Source organism: Scylla paramamosain, chromosome 49 (assembly GCF_035594125.1).
Source record: "Scylla paramamosain isolate STU-SP2022 chromosome 49, ASM3559412v1, whole genome shotgun sequence".
NCBI lineage: Eukaryota > Metazoa > Arthropoda > Malacostraca > Decapoda > Portunidae > Scylla > Scylla paramamosain.
Window position 1 is genome coordinate 2550879 of NC_087199.1, and position 1622 is coordinate 2552500.

The window sequence follows — 1622 nt, forward strand, 5'->3', positions numbered from 1 at the left end:
ACAACAATATATACAGATAATTGGTTTGTAAAAAATAAAGATCTAATAAATTCTTACCAAATATAAATAAACAAAAATATTTTTAAAGCTATTATTTGACTTTAAGATATATCATTAATGTTTATGAGGGAAACTCGATCTGACATTTTAGGCTACATCCGAACGTACCAACAGTGACTATTTAGAAATATAACTAGCAAGACATGAACGTTATTTTATAAAGTAATCACCCAATAACAATCCCAAATAAAAAAAAAACTACCATATAAGCACCACTAACATCTAAACGACATTGCAAGAAAAAAAAAAACTGAAATAGTAACCAAAGTCAGTAAGAAAGGATCGGGACGCGGTCAGTCACCACAACATCGACCCCGTGATGTCAGGGTAACCCCACCCCGGCCACTCATTTCACGGATTTTTTTTCACCTGAACATCCCTGCCAACCTCCCTTGCACCTCGAGAGAAGGCGCAGCAGGGGAGGAGAAACTCAGGTACCGAAGGAGAGCAAGGAGACACGGAAAATATAGGAGAAAATAGATAAAATAAGATATAGGGATGATTGTCTGTTGTTTACCAATCAGCTGATATTTTCGGGGCTAAATTTCATGTTTGTTTTTTTTTTGGAATATTTCTCTGTGTTTTGACTGCGGTGTGGTCTAGAGTGCGTCAGGGAGCTGTTAAGGGTTTATTTAAGGGATACGTGCAGTGTGTGTTAGATAATATTGTGTTAAGATGTGGATAGCAGTAAATTTCATGAAGGTGTTGTTTTAGTGAATATTTCTTGGTGTTACGACTGCAGTGTGGTTTAGGGTGTGTTTTGGGGTCATGTGAGTTTAGGGTGTTGTTTAGGGTGTCTTAGGGTCATGTGAGAAACGTGTTTGGTGGTTTACACTTAAAAGTTAGTATCCGTGCAGGGGAGCGCTCTAAACAAAATAAAGTCATTGATGAAATTAATATTGTATCTTGCAGAACTGTGTGGCGGAGTGAAGCCAGATAGACAAGAGACACAGGTAGTACTAATTCTCTCTCTCTCTCTCTCTCTCTCTCTCTCTCTCTCTCTCTCTCTCTCTCTCTCTCTCTCTCTCTCTCTCTCCCTCTCTCTCCCCAGTACAGGAGTGACAGCCGCCAGCACCGCCACCATGAAGTGTCACCAGATCCTCACCGGCGCGTGCAATGCCGGCGACCGCTGCTTTGCTGTGGGCAGTGTGGAGGGGGTGCCTTTCACGGTGAGTGTGTTGTTCACCTACGGTCGTTTGCCGGTCACCCACCCAGTTCTTCCCCTGCAGAAAGAGGTCATAGGTCGTACTGACTGCTCTTTAGACCACTGACACACAGACCGGGACAGCGAGGCCACAAACCCTCATGTTACTTTTCACACCTTGCTGCTGGCTGAACTGGGGCTACACATTGAGAGGCCCCCCCATTTGCCTTGCCGTGCCCAGGATTCGAACCGGGGTCTTCTTGGTTGTGAGCCGAGCGTGCTAACCACTACTCTGTGTGTGTGTGTGTGTGTGTGTGTGTGTGTGTGTGTGTGTAATGATGATAATAGTACATAGTGTATCTGGCTGTCATGGTACAAAGGTTTAGTAGTAGTAGTAGTAGTAGTAGTAGTCTTAGTC

General features: G+C 43.5%; 1 protein-coding gene across 1 annotated transcript in view; it reads left to right on the forward strand.

Annotated features, from left to right (window-relative positions):
* Positions 1 to 336: 336 nt before the first annotated feature.
* The window catches only part of LOC135095481 (dmX-like protein 1), a 62811-nt gene continuing 61525 nt past the window's right edge, over positions 337 to 1622 (forward strand). The window contains 2 exon segments of the mRNA XM_063996329.1: positions 337 to 494; positions 1117 to 1229. Of these exon segments, the coding sequence (XP_063852399.1) occupies positions 1143 to 1229 (87 nt within the window). The 5' untranslated portion in view covers positions 337 to 494; positions 1117 to 1142.